Here is a 20,297-nt window from a genome sequence, read left to right on the forward strand (position 1 = left end):
TCCCGAGATGGGAAAAAAGTTGCAACTTTGATTTGAAAGCGCAATCTTACGAATTACTTTCCGTACTACAATAATCTTGGTGGTGCCCCTTCTCTGACCCCCTACCGACGAGACAATATTAGTCCAATCATCGGGAAGATTGCTAAAGATCACCCGGACCAGGATCTTGCACGGAGGGGTCAGGTTATCTCATCTCCAGGGTCAGGGCTGCTGAGGAATCATTTGCGCCGTTTTCTCGGTCTGTAAGCCAAGCCTAAATGGGCTGATTGGACCCATGTATTGCCTCTACCAAGACGTGTGTGTGTGTTGGCGTGAGCAAGTCCAAATTTTGTTGCACATCACAATTTGTGTCGTCGACAAGGATGAAAAAAAGTTTCTTCGCACCAGACCTGGAATTCCTAGATGGGTTGAGTGGACCCATGTATTGCCTCTACCAAAACGTGTGTGTGTGTCTTGGCGTGAGCAAGTCCAAATTTTGTTGCACATCACAATTTGTTTCGTCGACATGGATGAAAAAAGCTTCGCACCAGACCTGGAATTCCGAGATGGGTTGAGTGGACCCATGTATTGCCTCTACCAAAACGTGTGTGTTTTTGTCTTGGCTTAAGCAAGTCCAAATTGTGCTACACGTCACAAGTTTTGTCATCGTCAAAGCTTGTTCGCACCAGACCTAACTGGCCATATTTTCCCCAAACATGAAATGGGCGGATTGGACCGCTACCAAATCGTGCATGTGTGTGTGTCTTGGCTTTATCATCTCAAGATTTTGTTCTGTGTCGACGTCATTATTTTTGTATGAAAAACCATGTTTGCTCGTACCAGAACCAGACCTAAACATATGCTTTTCGACATTCCCTTTAAGACTAAATGGGATACATGCGTGCGTGTGTCTTGGCTTGAATAACTCCAAATTTTGTTCCGCGGCACTATTTTTTTTTCGAAATCATACTATAGTAAATAAAAAGATAGTTCATACCACACCCAGAGCAGGCATATGTTTTCCAATATTTCTCTCAAACGATAGGGTCACTCTGATGATTGAATCGGTAATAAATGACCCGTATTCATGCTTTTATTAATATATGTCTCCAGTAAAATGATAAATCGATGACCTACACCATAGATCAAATTATAATTTACATATTATACGTATACCCTTGGATTAAATTTTACCTCGGTCGGCGAGTGGGTGTTAGGTGTGGGAATTTGATATTTACGACGTAACTATGAGTGCGATGGCATCTTTGCTTTAAGGCATGTGGGGTTTGTTTGATATGTATGCCCTTGCAACTCAACTGGTGGCAGCCTCACAGGTGAGCACCTGGTTCCAATTATTTCGTTACTGAGAGACTCGGTTCAATCCTGGAAAGGGCATCTCGGTTGAGGCTGCATCCGTCCTTCGGAAGGGACGTTAAATGGGTGTTTGAGGAGGTGCCTCGAGAACGTTGAATGGAAAGTGCTAACAACCCCTCCCTGTAAAAAGCATACCCTGCTTATAAAACAACAAGGAAACTTGCTGCCCTATGTGCCCCTAGGCACTACAGAGGTCTACGAACGAACGAATATTGGAGTTTGCATTTTAATGGTGCCATTTCCAATTCATTATCACTAGGGAGACAACGCTTGATGCTTGGTGGAGACGACAATACAGAAGGCTATTACCGATATAGGTCGGCGGCTCAGGAGGGAGACCATCCCGGCGTCAACGAAACTGATAAGGCCTCCATTTCGACTGGAAGGCCTAGGAGACCGTTGATCGACAGAAATTGGGTTTGTATGACCTATGACTTTATACATCGATAATGATCCAATGTGTTAAGGTATGATTTGAAAGGCAACAGAACACACAAAAGTTCCCAAGCACACTTACCTATCGATGAGATTTTGTGACTAGTGATAAGACTTTTGATTGCTCAACGGTAGCTCCTCATTGCAAATATGGCATAGCAGTGGAGGAAATTGAAGTATCCCAGCATTCATTGCAATACACTTTCCACAACAACAAGCAACTAGACTTGTCATGTTGCCTTTGACAGTGCAGCAACTGGTACAATTTGACCAGTAACTGTTTTTCTTGAATTATCAAGAGACTGATAAAAGGAGTCTTTACAACTGACTTTTGTTTCAATTGTGTGATAAATACTGCTAGGGTATACGGAAGCATAAATCTAGCATACTAAGATACGCTGATTGATATAAATGTACAAAAAATACAGTCTTCGGAGATTTATTGTCCAACCAAGTAGACCAAACCATACCGAAAAAAAAATCGAAAAAAAATTGACTCATGAGTAACCAAACCGAACCAAACCAAAGCAAACCACATCGGACTGGACCAGACCAGATTAAACCAGCCGTAACTAGATATTGCCTTGTACTCTACTTGATATGTATATTACTGCGAATACTCATAGGCAGTGTAGTCTTAAAAAGATGTTCAAGCAAAGCTTTGTTGTAAAAAGGTCATGGATACGATTTTTTTCTGAGATTATACGGCAGCTAAACATTAGCCTGAAATTATTTCGTCTCAGACATGTACTTGACCTTCACGATGCAAATATGAATAGATGGCCACATGGATGAACGAATGGGTGAATGATTGAATAGATGCATAATCTTCCCAACCCACCCAATATCTGTAATGTCCTGGGCAACAGAGATTTGTGACTCGAGAGCGACTCGCCTAATCCCTCTCAACTTGCGGACGATTATTAGAGAAGGCGGCCCCCGCCATTTCTGCCCACAACACCGTGCAATTTGCACCCGAGTGGTCGCCATGATTCTCCCTGACTGCACATAAAACTCCCGCTGTCCTTCCTTGCAATACCCGATGCGCAACGACTGAAGAAACATGGCGGTCTCCATGGAAGTCTATCCCTTAGCCCCGGGAAAAGCTATCCGTGGCTTTCCTTAGATAATACCGCTAGGAATGAGACTCATGGAAAGGAAAGCCCTTCATTTCAATAGTTACTAACATCTTTCTTCCAACTCTTCCGGGCACTTTTCTTCTTCAGCAATTTGTTACCTACTCCAATAGAGGCATGCTTTCCCCTCTAGTGATACATCATCCCTAGAACTTCTTAGGGCAATGCCCTGTGCGTACGATGGCATATTGCAATACCCGATAGTTCAGGCTATATCTGATGAGTGATGGGCAAAGAGATATTGTCAGCTCCGCAAGATATCTAATTTGGCAAACTGCATGTTTGACATTCAGAATAAAATGTAAAATGTTGAGATATTGTCGCAGTTGAGCCATGGCTATTTGAGAATGCCCATCTTTTTACCAATAGCACATGCTAATACTGCCCTATATGGCAGTATCGTATTGGCATGCTTGACGCTAGCTTCAAACTATGTTTGCGTTGTTCTTATCGACTTTCCAAATGCCATCTTCTTCGAGATGAGAAAGTTTAGCTTGGATGTATCCAGGATAACTTTTTGATAAAGCTACAGCTTATTTTAACTATACCATTTCAGATAGACTATACAGACGTTGAATGAAATTAGCAACTGGCGACAACGTATTTCAATTTTCAAACATTTTTGGTAATCATTCTCTACAGAAATGTGTTTCTTTCCTGGTATTCTTTAAAACATGTGTATGATCTATGCTGAGCAGTAATGCTTCTGGCGTGTCATATGGCGGGGGCGTCATATAGCACGTTCTGTAATACCAGCCCCTCTCAGAATAGTAACAAACTATCAGTAAGTACCGAGATTTGTTTCAAAGTAGAGCTGACGCTACTTCGTTCAGGCTCTGTAAAACATATTGAGAAATCGTCTGCAGATCTGAGAAAACATTTTCCTCATGCACGTTCTTCATGGCATGTTTCCTAATAGTAGGCCATCTCTTTTGACAATATTGACTACTAGAATACTAGCAAGAGTGCCGAGATTTGTTCTCAAAGTACAACTCAAGACTCGTGACGCTACTTCTTGCTCCGTAAAAAAAAGAGGAATCGTCTGAGAAACAAACAGTCGTCGGTACTTCCTTTATCAGTCAAGACTCACGTCTGAAAATTTTCTCAAAAGAATCGCAGGCACTTCCTTCAAGCTAGCAAGAGTGCCGAGATTTGTTCAAAGCACAACTCAAGACTCGTGACGCTACTTCTTGCTCCGTAAAAAAAAATTGAGAAATCGTCTGAGAAACAAACAGTCGTCGGTACTTCCTTCATCAGTCAAGACTCACGTCTGAGAAAACATTTTCCTCAAAAGAGTCGTGGGCACTTCCTTCATTTGTCAGGTTTTAGAAATGATGGCGGCTATTGAGCGAGGCGAGGTTGACAGCTGAGCGGCGTCGTGAGCAGCCGCGTCCCTCACTTCAAAAGCACGGAGAGCTGCAGCAGACTGATAACCACTATACACAAAAGTACGTCCTCCACAACCTGAACCTAACGAGACTATCGCCTGTTTCTTTTGGTGACGCTCAAAAGACGGCGAGAGGGAAATGGCAAGTACTTGATTGCCGCATAAATCATCAAGCTATCGATGACTTCAATGTTCGTTCCCGGGAGAAAACATTTTGTTGAGAGTCCTTTTTCTCTTATGGAGATGAAAAAGGGGGCAACTTCGTAATGACATCTTTCGTTTCGTCCCAAAAGTTATTTTATATCTGCAAACAATCCCAGTCATTATGGTGTAGCCCTGCAGATCATGACAACCGTCAACCGCATTTACCTAGAACTATGTCTTGTATTTGATGAGGAAAAAACCTTAGTTGTGCTGTGATATTAGACATTAACGAATATGTAGCACGTAGATGAATTTAACAGCCAAATGTAGACGTCCAACAGGCAAAATATCACATTTGAAACTGCAGGAACATTTGAGGCGACCCCCCGAAAGTGCTTAGCCGTCGTTACTATGCGTGGATACAAAGGTTAATGTGGACTTAGGGATAAGCCCAGAGTGCACATGTGGAGATATCTGACACCTAATGGCTTGTCCAATACAGCTGCGTATGAAATGGCAAAGGTCTGAGGGTTAGGCACGACCAGGTCCATCAGCTGGCTGACGGTGATGACTATTTATTGATTGGATAAAAAAGAAGATTTCGTTGTCGTGAGATCGTCGTACGATTACAATCTGAGGGCATTGTTGGGGCATAGTCGTGTAAAGGTCGGCTGGCTTTGTACGGAAAACGCTGTCTAGGATTTTTGTCGGCGGTTGGTTCTGTCACAGCCTGCTTAAAAATGTTGCGGCATATAAATCGTACAACGACCAACAACGAATGTGGCAGAGCCATTGCTAGCATTCAGACATCATTGTATAGTTATCATATATATATATATGTTGTACGTAGATATATATTGTATAGTTATCATATATATATATATGTACATTGTATAGTTATCATATATATATATATGTGTTGTACGTATATATATATATATATATATATATATATATATATATATATATATATATATATATATATATATATATATATATATATATATATATATATATATATATATATATATATATATATATATATATATATATATATATATATATATATATATATATAGAACACGTAGAACATTGCCAAAGATAGGTATTCTTGAAATTTTGGAAGGGCATCTTGCTACAGAAAAGACTTGTACTTGTTGAGAAGTTCTTGGGCTCCCCCATCCATGTGCAAGCACGTCCAACCCCCATATCATGGGGAGTAAAAGACGTAAAATTGGAGAGAGAGAGAGAGAGAGAGAGAGAAAGAGAGAGAGAGAGAGAGAGAGAGAAAGACACAGAGAGAGAGAGAGAGAGAGAGAAAGACACACAGAGAGAGGGAGAAAGACACAGAGAGAGAGAGAAAGACACAGAGAGAGAGAAAGACAGAGAGATAGAGAGAGAGAGAGAAAGACAGAGAGAGAGAGAGAGAGAGAGAGAGAGAGAGAGGAGAGAGAGAGAGAGAGAGAGAGAGAGAGAGAGAATACTTCGTGTCTGTTAAAGTTTGCGCTTGTAAATCATGTGCTCAGTGATGCATTGGCTACGAAAGAGCCAGTCTCTCCCGAGACCGAATCCCTTCTGATCTTTGTTCGCGGAGGCCAGCTTTGATACATCGCCTTGCCCATTATCCTCCAACTTCCCGGTAGCGATGACACTGTAATCTATCTTTCAAGGTCTCAGGTGCACAAGTTGGTATCCATTTCTACAGCTGAGCTGGCTGGAGACTTGAAAAGACCAAAGGTAGGTGGTGAGGGGCATTATCGTTAGAGTGGCTGAAATAGAATCTGAAGGTTCTGGGTTCGAACCCCAAGCAGGCGCCAATGTTGTGAACTTGGGAAAGAAACTTTTTACGAACATTTTTTTTTCACTCGAGTAAGGTGAAAATGAGTACCAAGCATCGATTAGAGACGTCGACGAGGATGACACTTAAATAAAGGTGCCCTAAGCGATTTCAGGGGGTAAAGCTGGAAGTATTCTGGATAAGCTATAAGGCGTATGAAATTGACATTTACTTCCCCATATCATCGCATTTGCACCATTATTTCATACCCTGGGCGTTTAAAAAGTGTGCAGAAACAAGTCGCAGAAGGGGGTGTTTCCTTTATTGGTACCACCCAAAAATCAGCCCAGAATATAGCCGCTACCGTTTTCTGTCGCATGACGTCACAATGTACGTGATTGATTGTCCGCAAGCGTTCGGGACTAATCAGTCAGAATTGTGCATGTTCAGAAGATTTGAAATAATGGCTGGCCCCCAAATGCTCAGATTTTCGCTCCATGATGGTCGATATGCAATGAGATAGTATTATTCAAACTTACTATGGATAGAAGTCACTAAAAAAAAATGAATTTTGAAAATACGACTTTCAACGCCCTGATATTGCTTAGGTTGCCTTTAAAGAACCCACCAAACGTATCGAAAAGAGTCGGGACCTATCCCTGTGGGAGTGAATCAAACCTTACTGCCTGGTCCCTGAGTTAACATCTTGAAAAGGTTGATGTAAGCACATATCATGTCCATCCTTCAATAAAATGCGATAGATCTCAATGAAACATAAAAATATATTGAAATTGTTTTGGACAAAGACCAACGTGTAGTGTCCATATTATTATCATTATTGTTATTATTATTATTATTATTATTGAGTGGGCCGTCTACTTTCTCTTCGCAGACAGGGGCTGAATTGCGAGGAGCGCACAATTGGCGGGGCTAGATCGCAAGGGTCTGAAGCAGCCGCCATTTGGCGCTAACTCTATACGACAATTGCCCCATGTGCGGCCATAGGACTGCAACTTTTGAACCACTAGTACTCACACCGGGAAGGACCCCTAATCTTGTCGATAAGTGCGGTGGGTGCTCGAGGTGTGGCTCTCCTCAAACATGGGACCTCCATTTAAAGTCCTATCTGAGGGACGTCGCTAACCGAAGCTAGGTACTCATTTACACCTGAGTGAAGTAAGGAAAGTCGTGCTAAGTGCCTTTCCTAAGGGCACAACGTCAACGGGACAAATCAGGGAACCCCGGATTCGAACTCAGTACCTCTGGGTTCTGGGACCAAACACCCTGCCACTGCGCCACCGCGACGCCACAGATATGACTCTTACTTTTCATATTGCTGTAAGGAACAAGATTAAAGAAAGCTAATATCTTACCGGCCCATAATAAAGATAATTCTGAATTTCAGTTTGAAAGTATGCGGAACGTATTGTTCTAGCATACAACATCTAGCATAATCCATAAATTTTAGAATTTCTATCGGGTTTTGGCTTGTCAACCGCACCCTATTTCTGGTCCAAAAAACAACCTGTTGGAATTAGTTACATACGCTTGGTAGGCATCGTACACGACGTGTTCCAAGATGTTTGGAGTGATTTCTGGCTTTCATCTCGTGAAGCTACGCCTCATTAGACTGTTTTTACTTCACGTGCATCCAAGTGTTCAGAAGGTAAACGTTTACGTTAATCCCAGTCACAGCGGGGAGCTGCGTAACGCCTCCAGCTTCGGGCTTCTCCATTTATGATGGCGTCGCGGTGGCGCAGTGGCAGGGTGTTTGGCCCCAGAACCCAGAGATACTGGGTTCGAATCGGGGGTTCCCTGATTTGTCCCGTTGACGTTGTGCCCTTGGGAAAGGCACTTAACACTACTTTCTCCACTTTACTCAGATGAAAATGAGTACCTAGCTTCGGTAATTAGGGACGTCCCTCGGATAGGACGTTAAATGGAGGTCCCGTGTTTGAGGAGAGCCACACCACGTTAAAGAACCCAACACGCTTATCGAAAAGAGTAGGGGTCCTTCCCGGTGTGTGTGGATCATATAAATCTGTCCGGATATGCAGCTTGTACTCTTCAGTACAAACCTGGTGTGTTACGCCTGGAGGCGGTTTACCGGGTATGCAATACAAACAAATGATGAACAAGCTGGGGTTCAGGCGTGAGAAAGTTTTTCATCAAAGTAAGGACAATGTTAAAGAGATATTAGATGCTTGGATGCTACTAGGACTTTGGTGGAAACTATTATTGAGAAAAAGTGTAGTTTATGCTCGGTTTTGTTGTGGTGTGTTTTTGAACGTGTGTGTAGTATCATACGTATGTATCGTATGTTTCTGTGTGTATGTGTGTGTGTGTGTTTGTATGTCTGTTGGTCAAAAAGATCACTCAAGAACCTCTGAATGAATCGGTTTCACATTTAGTGTGTTGGTAGGTTGTGACAAAAACTGGAAATGATCAGATTTTGTTGAGCACTACAGCGGTTGGTCTGGTCTTACGCATTGGGCAGCTTGTACTTACTGCTACAGTGCACAACTGGTGCGTTACGTCTAAAGACGGGCTGACGGCTATGCGAAACAAATAACAGACCAATGGCCACTTGGGACCGATTAGCTGAGAGCCCCGGTCCTCATTAGTTCAACTAATCAGTATGAAGATCACGACGGTGCGTTTGTAGGGTACGGAAGCAGCGTGGCTGTGAAGTGACCGCCTGGTCTGTACACCGCTGGGACACATTACTGCCGTGCGGCGGTAGTCATTAGCGAGACTCGGGAAGCCCAGTGGTCCAGGGGCATCGGGCGGGAAGAAATTGACTTGGACCCGCAGTTTTGGCTGAGTATATGAACGGATTCATACACACAGTATCACACAGAAGCATAAGCACACACAAAAAAACACATACATACACAGATAAATATATCATATACATACACATACACACACACACACACACATACATACATACATACGTACATTCACACACATACACACAAACACACACACATACACATACACAGATAAACATTATCATGATATACACACACAAAAAAATATAACCTCCATGACATTTCATGTAGGTAATAACATACAGTAAAATGAAATAACATAGTATACAATAAGATATTGAAAAATAGGATAAGATAAAATGAATTAAGATAAGGCAAAATAAAACAGAATACGATAAGGTAAATAATTTTCATCTTGGCTTTTAGTTTTGCCTTTGCCCGATCCTAGAATAAACGTGAATAAGATAGAATGAAATAAAGTAAAATGATATGATGTGGAAAAAGTAAAACCTTTGATTGGGATTTCGACGCTACTGTACGAGGTATGTACGATCTCTGTCCCACTCAACTGCTCATCTAACGGATCTGCCCTTGATAACGCCGAAAGTAACAAGTTGTGCGTGCGGGGTGATAGCATCAACATTGACGCCTTAAAACGCCGTCATCTTCAAAGGCCGCCGAGCGAAAACAGGGAAAGACAATACGTTAAGCACGCCAGGTGGAACACGGGTTTTAAAGTAATCAAAAACGCTTGTGTTGAAGTCTCCGGAGAAAAGACACCTCTTTGATGTCGTGTTGAAAGTCAAGGGCAATTATATTACTAGAAAATTGCTCTGACAAATGGACCACTTTGAGTAGTATTGCATGACTGTGTCTATTTGAAGACAGTAAAAATCACTCTAGATTGTAAATGAGTTTTTTAACACCTATTTAGAGGCTTCTACATTTTGTGATAAGCGGTGCAATTTTCAGAGACCTTTTGGAGTATTTGTAACCATTACAGTACCTGCTTGGCGCATGCGCACTGCTCTACAATGAGGCATTTTCATTCCCATTGCAGCTGGAATATACTGTAACACAACGCCGGCAAAATTAGCAAAAAACAAGAAAGCAATGTTTTGCAGTTTGAAATCTTCAAGAGAGAATTCGCATCTGTTAAGCAGTCGATCCACTACTTTACAAAGTATAAGGAAGAGCCGACAACATACGAAAGTGCCAGAATCACCATCAAACGGACACTTTTTTCGTGGCTTGAGGCCTCAGAAAACCAAGTGTCACATATAACTTAAAGCTGGACATACGTCAAAGTAGTCTTTCCAACATCAAATCTCGATTTGTGCACGCGTTTACGTGCTTTGTACGGTCCGAAAACTGCCCGGCCGAAAGAGAAGGGTTTACCCCGTCGGAAATGGAGCAGTTTTGAAGTCTGGTAAATGAGTACGTTCGGCGCCATTTGTCTGAGTATGGCTGAAAAAACGAACCGATAACGACGTGCAAGAGTCTAGAAACTGTCACTATTATACCATTGCCGCCGCTTGGATACCGTTTGCATAAATACATGTTAAAGAGAGTCATGATTTTCTAGGCTTATACGCATTCCATGGCAAGTTATTTGTGAGGGGGATTCGGCTGAATAGCTTGATCCAATCAAGCTGTAAGCAAACTATTGGCTGAAGACCTTGCAATGTAATCCTCGAAAAATCACCATCGTATCAAACCACAACAGCTAACGAACCAACAGACCGATGAAGGCCCCCCCTTTAGAAAGTTTGGCCAGAATAGGATCCTTCGGATGAATAATAGATCTTGGACGTGCGTCCTTGAAGACGCCGGCCTTATACATTATTCTTCAAATTGAAACAACCCCGGTTCCGATGCCCTATTTCCGTACATATTGTAGCCAATATCCGGCCATTTCCGCACCAACTAGTACTGAAATGCAGACTTCCAATGGCGACTTTACTGAGCTAATCTAGGTGAAGATTACTCGAGTTTTACCATACAAACAGGGCTATCATCATTAACAAGGCCAACAAATTTAGGGCTGTCCAAAAAGAAGTGGGTACGAGGGCATATTATGAGGTTTTTGGACGGTGAATTTGAAACTACGGTTGACAAGCGTTAAGATTCTATAAAGAGAAATTGTATAATGAAAAAAATCAATTTTTCATATAACTGTTGAAGAGTAGTCTAAAGATAAAACTAAAATGTGGAAATTTTAGCAGAGACGGACATTCAGAAATGCATTCAAGACCATAAATGCAACATTTGCAAGCAAAAAAGCAATATTTACACATAGGCTACCCTAACAAACTACCATTCTGTCACTTCTCACTCAAACACATTCATAATGTATATACTATATAGTGACCAGCCCCTCCAGCTCTGTCCTGCCACTTGCTACATAATGTAATCAGACACCACTGCTACTTTACCAGTGACCATGACGACAGCTTTCTGGCCCAGGTTATTGACCTTATTTGTTTGCAGAAGAAGAGGAAGAAGAAAAAGAAACGGGGCAAAAAATATATTTCCTTTCCGTGAAGGTAAACATAAAAATGTCCATTGTGCTCCTGTCCCATCCGTTGAAGTGGACATTGCCGGCTGTACCGGAGATGACAGCGGAAATCGAAGCTTGCGTGTAAGATGATAGATTGGGAAGTCTTCTGAAATAACGGGCGGACGTGATCAGAGGAGAGCAGAAGTCAAACATCTTTTTGAAGTCAGGTTACAAGCTACTGGCTCTGTCTAACAGTGATTGTGAGTTTCTGTCATTGCGGATTCAATGAAAGATGAAGATGAAATACATTTTATTTGCAAATGGCCTCATTGTAAAAGGCTGAAAGAAAGAAGCTTTTTGAAACACTTCTAAAAAATCTCTCCGAGAAAAAAAATCACATTTTACTAGAATCACAAAACTCACTTATCATTTAAAACGTAGGACTATTAATTAGCCACTACCGTAAAATAAGAAGTCAAATTTAAGTTTTGTACGTAGAAACACCAGCTAGATCTTTAGACTAGACTTGTTGTTACCTTTATCGTATCTTTATATACCTTTGCAATTAATAGATAATGTATGGTTATGAGTTTGAGCCGTAGGGTATGAGTTTGACAATAAACATCATTTTCTAAACTTCTTGATCTGGGACGCAAAACGCAGTGTAGATTTATGCGTGGCAGGATATTTTTATTGCTAGCATTAAATTCCGTTCAAAAGCCCACAACCATAAAGAGGTCTCGTGCAATCTAATGGATGCTTTTTAACTATGCTCATGCTTAAAACATACGGCAGGAAAACAAGCGTAATTTTACAAATTTACTCTACGTACGTCCTCGTTGTGGTGAATGAATTTCCTGCGTTTCTGTAAGCCATAACATTTGTATGACATTAATATTTCATACAACTGTTAATGTTCTCCCCGCGGATGGAAGCTTTTCATATTTCAAATCGTAATCGAGTTATCCACGATGTAATTAGGTACGTTAATAGCGTTGGAGAGGCGAGATGGCCACAAAGTTTTATAAAATACTGCAGTATCTGAAAACACTGCTAGGGTACCAAATCGTCACGTTTGTTTTATTTTCATTTATTCATCTATTTATCGGTTTAGCATGTACATGCCAGGGTTGCCCAACTAGCCGGAGGCTATTATAATTACTGAGGGCGAACCCATATGCGGTCATAGGACTGTAGGTTTTGGACCATCTCACACCGGGGCATGCCCCTACTCCTTTTCGAAAGGTGTGGCGGGGTCTTTTACGTGCGCGGAGTGTGGCTTTCCCCAAACAGGGTCCCATTGTTTGACAGTCGAATGTTCTATCCATTACCCCACACGACGCCACATGTTTGTTTTAATCGTTAGAATAGCCTAAATACCTAAATTCATACAAATCTATCAAAAGGATCTTGAGTTATAGGTAACAACGCACAGAAGCAACCAAAAACAGTACCCCCTGTTGGAGGCGAACCTCCTTCGCGGAGGTAATATGCAAAGTTATCTCTTAGAAAAGACGATACTAAAGAAATCATTCTAAATATGCCGACGATGAGATACAAGCTGTTTTTGCCAAGGTCAGTCAATATTTTCTTGGACAGCCCTTTGAATCATCCGTACAATCTGGCGCCCTTCACTTGACCAGATCAATACTGTTCGCGATGCATTTTCAGCAATGCATACCTCTATCTATTAGAGATGTCCATATCCATTGGTGTATGTTGCACGACCCATACCGACCGCGCCCGTGTGTCCTGACACCATGCCATGAGCGATCGCCGGGATCGGAGTATTGAAGTGTAGGCAAAATGCCGTGATGCATTACCTTTTATGTGCTATTTGATGTGTCTCAATAGTCAAAAGTCGCATCGAATTTTACACCACAATGCCCTCGTTGCGCTCCCCATAGCACCACTTCAAAAGCGCGGAATCCAACCAGTGTGGTCCCAAACGATGAGGACGTACATTAGGGTAATGCCGATCTACACTACAAAGATGTCTCTTCGTATAACATTTTCCTCTTTTATGACCACATAATACGGGCTCTTCTATACAATTATTGCACGGGTAGTCAAAAATGCGCGGCGAGAATTATTGGCCTACACGTGAGATTGTATTTGTGGGAATAATAAACGGCATAGGCTGAAAAGTGGGATGTTAGTGTGAAGAAAATCCACCAGCTTAGCGATCTTGAATGGGCTCTGGCATAACGACATTGAGCTCGCGTTACAAACCATTGAAACAGAGAAAGGTAGAAGGAAATAGGAACGTTGTCATAAATGGTCTATCTCAAAAGGAAATGGACGGTAAAAAGCAACTTACCTCTATTTTGGAGCAAAATGATGAGTAAACCGCAAATCACGTACAGAACTGTTGCTTGGCACGCCATTTGCTTGTCTAAAGTGCTGTGGTTACACACCTCACTGTGTGGTCACACAAACACACACACAAAACCACAGACACCGGAAAAACGTCTAGCAGATGGGTAATTTTCGTGCGAATGCTGACGCCTCTTGGGTAGCGGGCCGTGGACGTGTTGTTCTTCCCTGCCTCCCAGTCGGTAGTAGCAGTCCCGCACGTACCGGCACGGAAAATCGGTTTGTAACCAAGCCAGTCGTGGTGTCAGCGCGTTTCCCGACTTTTCATCCCCGCATGATTAGTGGATCTGCTCGCGTGCATGCCGCTAATTATTTACAGTCCCGCGGTACGACAAAACCCCGCAAGGCAGTTCTGAGCACACGTTAGCCCTAAAATGTTCGGCAGTTGATAAACTATTACATCGCGTTGTTACACAAAGGGCCTTGAGGTTGACAGCACCGGAAAAGACCTCTCAGCGTGGTTGCACGAAATGTTAAAAGTGTTTGATGGTTGGAAGCAGTCATTAGCGAACGCACCACGTAACCACAGCAGAGAGATCAGCACTAGGGACAGCGCCGAGAGGAGTGTACCACTTCACACTACTGCCTGCCGTAGGGCCGCCGTTGGCTGCCAAGTCTGGCCGCTACCATCTGAGCAACTCTCGTAGGGGACGTAACCAGAGCGCAATGTGCATACGCGGGAGTCTGGGCCTGGTTAATGAATTGTTTGTGCCTATCAAATAATCAGTGGCAAAGTCAACTGTCAACAGCAAGTCGACACCGTTTGACCCTAATAACACATGGCACTTCCGTTACAATGTATTATTAGGCATGTCGAGTTTATAGTTACAGCAAAATTAAACATAGTATCTTTTGGATGCTTGATCAACGTTGCGTCAGAATTCCGTTCGTTGCTTACGATTTCATTTCCGGAATAACTACATGTATATTATGGAAACTATATACGGGGTACTATCCTCATATACGTGAATGCGGCCTTGTCCGGGCTAAGGCCACAACAAGTATTTTTATGGATGACATCAGCGCGCTCATTGATTTTCTCCTGAAAAAAAAGAAGAAATTCTTGTCCCCTCCAGAAATGGTAAACATGACAAGAAAGTACCACAATGGGTAAATACGTTGTGTTGCCTGCCCTTCCCACTAATCCTCGACGACGGGGAGAGCCAGAGAGAGAGAGAGAGAGAGACTTGACTGTACTTTAAATAGTGACACTAGTGAGGTAGCGATGACTGTGATGTATCAGAAATAAAACTAGACCTGTAGTCGTTAATTGAAGTGGTACAAATGTGGTAGCCATGAGTGTAGTTGCAAACATTGTAAGTGATACAACGCTATTGTCATTTTGTTCACTTTTTTAATACAGGGGTAAAAAAACTTGTTGGCTCACAGTGATACCATGTTTTGTGGCTTCAATCACACAATGTGTTTCTTCCTTTGTTTCGCCCTATCGCATCAAAGTTGGAGTCTGCAGAGGATGTCATCCATAAAATGTACTTGCTGTGGCATGATTGTAGGCGCTAGAAGTCGTGATCGCAAGCAGACAGTCTCCACTCATGGGACCAGACGCTTTCCACCAGCCGTCAGCAGGAAAAGACACAGACTCTGTCAACTTAATCCCGCCAATATCCTTTCCTGCTACATATTGCAACAACTTGATCCTTTCAAATGCCAAAGGAATAAAACAAACGTCAAGAAGAAGATACCATCGTATCCGAACTGTATAGTCAGTAAGCATAACCGGATTCTATCGGCTTAAAAGTTGTGAGTATTTTTGTTTCTTGAAATTTGCTTTGGTTTGAATTCTGACAAATAATTCATACTCATACGGTATTTGTGGCCAGAAAATACGGATTTTTTTAAGTCTACGGGCGGAACAAACTTGAGGAGAATTGGGGGAATGGAATTTTATGGTTTTCAGGTCAACATGACAACTTGTAATCTTATCTTTTTTCTCCGGGATTTTTTCTTACATTTTTCATTTTTTTCTTTATCCTCCTGGGAGTTTCTTTTGTCCACGCATTACATCACTCGTACATGGTTTTTCCTTCCCAACTCTAATACTGTAAATGCAGAAATGTTAGCGGTGGTTTCATGTTCACGGTTTGCGCGGCGACCGTTTCACCGCGAACTTAAAAACACCGCTAACATTTCTGTCAAATACTGTGATAATATGTGACCATAGCGCTGCCGCGAACTTAAAACCACGGCAAACACTCCATTTTTGCCTTAGCTCGAAATAGAAACCACGCGAACTTAAAATGCATTTACAGTATTCTAACAGGTTTGGCTCCCAATGCTTGCTTCCCTCGAGTCTTTACTATGCATATATATCAATTCTTATCGAACCCTGAGAATCGTTTTTCAAGGAAATGTCCATCACTCAGAAATGGTGCGCGGTATCCGTTATTCCGCACTGTTATCGTTTCTTTGCTCTCTCGCCACTCCCTCCGTGTGAGAAATTTATTGTAGCGATGTTGTCAGAAATCGACTGATTGGCTGGAGCTGTCAGGTTAAAAGGCATGGGTGCTCGCTCACTTTAACGATTCGACGTTGTCGTTTTCTTTGGGGGGATGCAATTTTTCTCAACTAGTGATCCACATACGAGTTCGTGAAGCATCATTGTAATGAGAGAATGGTTGTCTACCCAACTTTGTTTATTTACCTTCATGAAAAACTGGAGGTTTAGTGTGTGTGTGTGTGTGTGTGTGTGGTGGAATATCTTTAGAACCTCGGAATGAATTGTCATGACATTTAGTACGTGTGTAGGTATTGTGAACAGATGGTCAATGCCGATTTTGGGCCTCCTGGTGGCCGACCATGGTACTGCAACAGGATTTCCGGTTTGTGTATCTTTGATGCTGGACATACTGTGGTTTTAATTTCTTTGTAGCAGATAGGTGTTGACGCAAGGAAGAAGTGGTGTGGGTTTGGACCCCCTAGCAGCTTGCTATTAATTGTTTTTCGCATAACCGGTAAATCGTCTTTAGACTAGGCATAAAACAACAGTTCTGTATCTTCAGAATAATCTGCGACAGATAGGACTGCATACGCAAGGTTTGATCAACTTACATTGGGAAGGACCCCTTCTCTTGAGTGGTGGGACCTTTAACATGCTCGAGGTGTGGCTCACCTCAAACACGGGACCTCCACGGGCTTTACATCCCGCCCGACGGGACTTCCCTAACCGAAGCTAGGTATTCACTTATACCTGGGTGGAGTGAGTAAATAGGTGTAAAATGCCTTTCCCAAGGGCACAACACCGGGGCCTGCTAGCATAGGGATGTCTCCTACGTATACTCTAACACAAAACAACATCACTACGTGCCGCTGTCATAGTTATGCAGTAACACAGGGCTCATCGACACATCAAGAAGAGACGAATCTTCAAATTGGATAGATAAATCCGTAGGCCAGCGCCCCTGTCATCGGTTGGCAGACAAAGATCTATAGTGTCCGTGCTGAAATATAATTCATTCTGACTGAACAGTATACGTGATTGTCTTTTCTGCCTTGGGGAGTGGATTGCTACCAACTCTATGTCGAAGGAAAGGACATTCGAGCTCAATCATTTCTGTGCTGTGCCCTACTGTGATTGCTATATGTGATCCTTGCGTATGGTTCTGAATAAGCAAGTCAGATAGCTGCCTAAGGGATATTATTTCGTTCTAAATAAAACATCGACAAATCACGCTGAGGTTTAGGGTCATTTTCTCCTTCATAATCCGTCGAAAAAAAAGGTGAATTACCAAATTCTATAATTCGAAGGTTCGAAATAGTTTATTTCTATAATACAAGCGACGTAAAATGCGGCATTCACACAAAGAATAACGAAGTCTAGGGTCATTTTCTCCTTCATAATCCGTTGAAAAAAAGGTGAATTACCAAATTCTATAATTCCAAAGGTTCGAAATGGTTTATTTCTAAAATACATGCGACGTAAAATGCGACACTCACACAAAGAATAACAAAGTATTGAGCTATAAAGATACCGTAAGCCGTGGATTTGATGGGAACCAATTCAATAACGTGGAATCATATGGATCATTGGAATGTGCCATTGGCGAGGTAATGGCTCTTCCTGGATTTGATCGAATTTGAACCCACTCGATTGAATGTTTTGAGGGTAAGAAATGATTTTGTCGGGACAATTTTAGGTACACCTTTGCAGATTATATCGCTTTAAATCACAAAACACACAACAACGTTTTTGCTGAGATAGATATAATATTGTAATCTCTATCTATCTATCTATCTACCTATCTATCTATCTATCTATCTATCTATCTATCTATCTATCTATCTATCTCTATCTATCTATCTATCTATTCATCTATCTATCTATCTATCTATCTATCTATCTATCTACCCATCTATCTATCTATCTGTCTATCTGTCTAATATATCTCTATCTATCTATCTATCTATCTATCTATCTATCTCTATCTATCTATTCCTCTCTCTCTCTCTATTTCTCTATTTCTCTCTCTCTCTATCTATCCATCTATCTCTATCTATCTATCTATCTATCTCTATCTATCTATCTATCTATCTATCTTTCTATCTATCTATCTATTTCTCTCTTTCTCTCTCTCTCTCTCTCTCTCTCTTTGTATATCTATCTATCTATCTATCTATCGCTATCTCTCTCTCTCTCTATCTCTCTATCTATCTATCTATCTAATAAATAAATAGTATCTATCTATCCCTTCATTCCTACATTCATTCATCTATCCATCTACTATCTATCTATATATACATATTATACATCTATATAGTTCTCTTTCTGAATTCAATCCAGTTCATTGATTTATTTTGCACTATTGTGCCTGGATGTCTAACAGTTTTCGTTGTAGTAAAGGTGTTTTTAGCTAAATTTGTGGCTGGCAGTTACATTTGGAGTGTTATGGAAAATAAGTAGATTGAACAAGTACGGCGTGAGGTACACTCTAAAACCTTTTCCAAGCGGCATGAAGGCTTCAAAAATCCTTTTTAGTCAGGATTAATTTACTTTGTATGGAGGCACTCAAAACCTACTTGTACAACAGAACTGTTTGCTGTTCGAAAATAACTTCGTTCAAGGACCGTTCTAATATAAATACAATTACAAATGTATATATTTTTTTTAAATCGGGTATGACAAAGTTTGCATGGCATTGTAGTGTCTCATCTGTTACGCCAAGCAATTCACCACCCCTCTGGCGTCTTTCCTTTGTACTGCATCATAACTTCCGGTTTTCGTATCTTTTGTCTGGGTTCTGTTTGAAACTGTTCCATAAGTGAGAGCTGTACTACACTAGATACGACAAGACCAATACGTTACAGGCTGGCGTAGCCAGATAAACGGTCAAACGCATTGATTTTGTTCTGCCTGCCGATATATTGATGTATATGTGAGGGCAAAGCTTACACACGATTCCTTTGTTATATCACATGCTGACACAGTTTGCTCCTTCCCTTAGGACCTCGCTGGCACATTATGTACACAATAATGATCATAATAGCTCCCCGTGTTGCCGGGTGAATGTTCCCGCGTATTGCTGATGAGACCGCCCCCCCTCCCCCAAGGCCAAACGTCGGTGCACAGTGGTGATGACATTGATAGCCAATCATCGATCATACAGCCGACCAGTCAGTGCACCTGGGACGCTGACGTCATCTCGGCTGCCAACCCTCCCACCTGCCGTCATTTATCAATATGGCTTTGAGCAGACCTGCGCTGGAGGGTAACCCTGCTGTGGGAGTAGCTCTCAGGTGGCGACTCGCACCCGTGTACCTCCCAAAACGCAATCTCGATGCGACTTTTTCAATGTTTCTTCCTTCTACGGTTCATCCGTAAACTTTTGTCTCCCTTCTCTATGCTGTAGTGTTGTATATGTTTTGAGTCTAGCCATCATGTAGCCAAGCACACCCGTATACACGTATACATCTAACCACGTATTCTTCTCTCTCTACCGTCTTGACTAGCTTCTCTCTGTATGCTTTACCCCTCGTTTGCCTCTTTTACCTATATTAGAGGAAGTCCTGTTTTGGGACTAATTTCTACACACGCATACACGCGCTCGCACAGACAGACAGACAGAAAGACACACACACACACATATATATAGAAGTACAGAAATATACGTACACACACACATACACACCAACAATCATACACATACCTAATACAAACTTACACATACACACACACACACACACACACACACACACACACACACACACAAACAAACGTATGTACACACACACACACACGCATATATAAACACACACAGGAAAACACACACACACACACACATATTTATCACATTTATGGAAGGATTGACATAACAGGTGACCGTTTCAAGCTGTCAACCCGGACCAGACTGGAAGGTTTGATCCACTCACACCGGGAAGGCCCCCTACTCTTTTCGAGAAG

The 20,297-nt window shown here is 41.9% G+C and overlaps 1 protein-coding gene across 1 annotated transcript in view; it reads right to left on the reverse strand.

Moving 5' to 3' along the window:
• Positions 1–14,298, reverse strand: part of LOC136443671 (protein amalgam-like) — a 33,623-nt gene extending 19,325 nt beyond the window's left edge. Inside the window, exon 1 of the mRNA XM_066440993.1 lies at positions 13,827–14,298. Within this exon, the coding sequence (XP_066297090.1) occupies positions 13,827–13,893 (67 nt within the window). The 5' untranslated portion in view covers positions 13,894–14,298. The remainder of the gene's footprint in view (positions 1–13,826) is intronic.
• Between the last annotated feature and the right edge of the window lie 5,999 nt (positions 14,299–20,297).

Source organism: Branchiostoma lanceolatum, chromosome 10 (assembly GCF_035083965.1).
Source record: "Branchiostoma lanceolatum isolate klBraLanc5 chromosome 10, klBraLanc5.hap2, whole genome shotgun sequence".
Lineage (NCBI taxonomy): Eukaryota > Metazoa > Chordata > Leptocardii > Amphioxiformes > Branchiostomatidae > Branchiostoma > Branchiostoma lanceolatum.